The sequence below is a fragment of the Octopus bimaculoides genome, chromosome 5 (assembly GCF_001194135.2).
Source record: "Octopus bimaculoides isolate UCB-OBI-ISO-001 chromosome 5, ASM119413v2, whole genome shotgun sequence".
NCBI lineage: Eukaryota > Metazoa > Mollusca > Cephalopoda > Octopoda > Octopodidae > Octopus > Octopus bimaculoides.
This window is the reverse complement of record NC_068985.1, coordinates 109275493-109277113: the sequence shown is the minus strand read 5'-3', so window position 1 is coordinate 109277113 and position 1621 is coordinate 109275493. Positions and strand designations below refer to the sequence as shown.

Below are 1621 nucleotides of genomic sequence, written 5' to 3'. Positions count from 1 at the left end.
TATATATATATATATATATTTCGGTGCGAATGGTTTTATTAAGCAATGTCAAGTTTTACATTTCTGTAAATAATAATAATGTTATTTTTTTATCAGCTTAAAGCTTATAGCGATCACCGTGCAAATTACAAAGCAAAACAGTCTAATAATGGAGCATATAAGCTTTAATTATAACAAAAGCATTTTACTCTACCTCTAGTATTCTAGTACTATTTTCTCTATCTTCTTTCGCATTTATGTGCTTACTCGTGTATGTATGTAATGTATTTATTTATGTATGTATACATACATACATATATGTAAATTGTTATCTTGCAGCCATAATTTAGTTGATAGTTTGGGATTTTTTTTTAAATACATTTATATTTCGATGGAAAATTATGTTTTCCTTTCTTTTTATGTAAACTGTCAAATTTAGCCCGAACGCCCTGTAGAGCTATTGCTATTAAAATAGAAATGGTTATTTTTCTAGCATGGATAGTTTAACTTTATATATTTATTCTACTGAAATAGATAAAATCAAGAGTAAATGATTTTATATTTTCACGCTTTCTCTTCCTCATCTCCTCTCACATCGTCTCCCCCTCTTTAACTTCGTGTGTATATGCGTAAGAAAATATTTACATGTACACACACACACACACACACATATATATATATGTATACATACGCTGAAAGAGTGAGAGAGAAAGAGACAGATATATATATATATACATACATACATACGTACACAGAAATAGTGAAAGAGAGACATATATATATACACACACACACACACACACACACACACACACACACATATATATATATATATATATATATATATATATATATATATATATATATATATATATATATATATATATATATATATATATATATGATAAGATATGATATGATATCAATTGTTATTTTTTAAAAATCCAAACAAGGGAAGGAATTGAATAGTAACACACCAGAGGGGAGGGAACGAGTGAGATTGACTTACATGAAAATAGAAAAGAAAAAAAAATAGAAAAAACGTGTGAGATAAACCATACACCCTCTCATATTACCAAGCTATTGTGTCCTTTCCTTCGTTGTATTGTCTCTTTATTCATGTTTTCCTGTAAATAAATACAGTATATTTTCCATCACATCACCACACAGAAATTACTTTATATTTCTGACTGGTATTCGCTTCATACGTTTAATACATGATTACTATCCTGTGTATTTGACCTGGAGCATAATCTATACAATATATCTTTATGAAATGTTTAGTTGTCCTTTGTTCATCTTATTTCAATTCCTATCACATTTGTCTGCGGCAACGTTCTTATATTGAAATTTCAGGGATGCCCGGTGGTATGATGCCAATGTTAGAGTTCGACAATAAGACGCAGTACATACAAAGCATGGCTATCACCAGGTACTTGTCAAGGGAATTTGGTAAATATACCCTATATTATTGATTTTGTTGTTGGTGTTTTTATTAATGTTATTATTGTCTTTATTCTATTATTATTATTACTACTACTACTATTATTATTATTATTATTATTATTATTATTATTATTATTATTATTATTATTATTACTATTATTACTATTATTATTATTATTATTATCATTATTATTAT

At 27.0% G+C, this 1621-nt stretch overlaps 1 protein-coding gene across 1 annotated transcript in view; it reads left to right on the top strand.

Moving 5' to 3' along the window:
* The window catches only part of LOC106869781 (S-crystallin 3-like), an 18592-nt gene that overhangs the window by 8546 nt on the left and 8425 nt on the right, over positions 1 to 1621 (top strand). The window contains exon 3 of the mRNA XM_014915643.2: positions 1336 to 1431. Coding sequence (XP_014771129.1) covers positions 1336 to 1431 — 96 coding nt within the window. The remainder of the gene's footprint in view (positions 1 to 1335; positions 1432 to 1621) is intronic.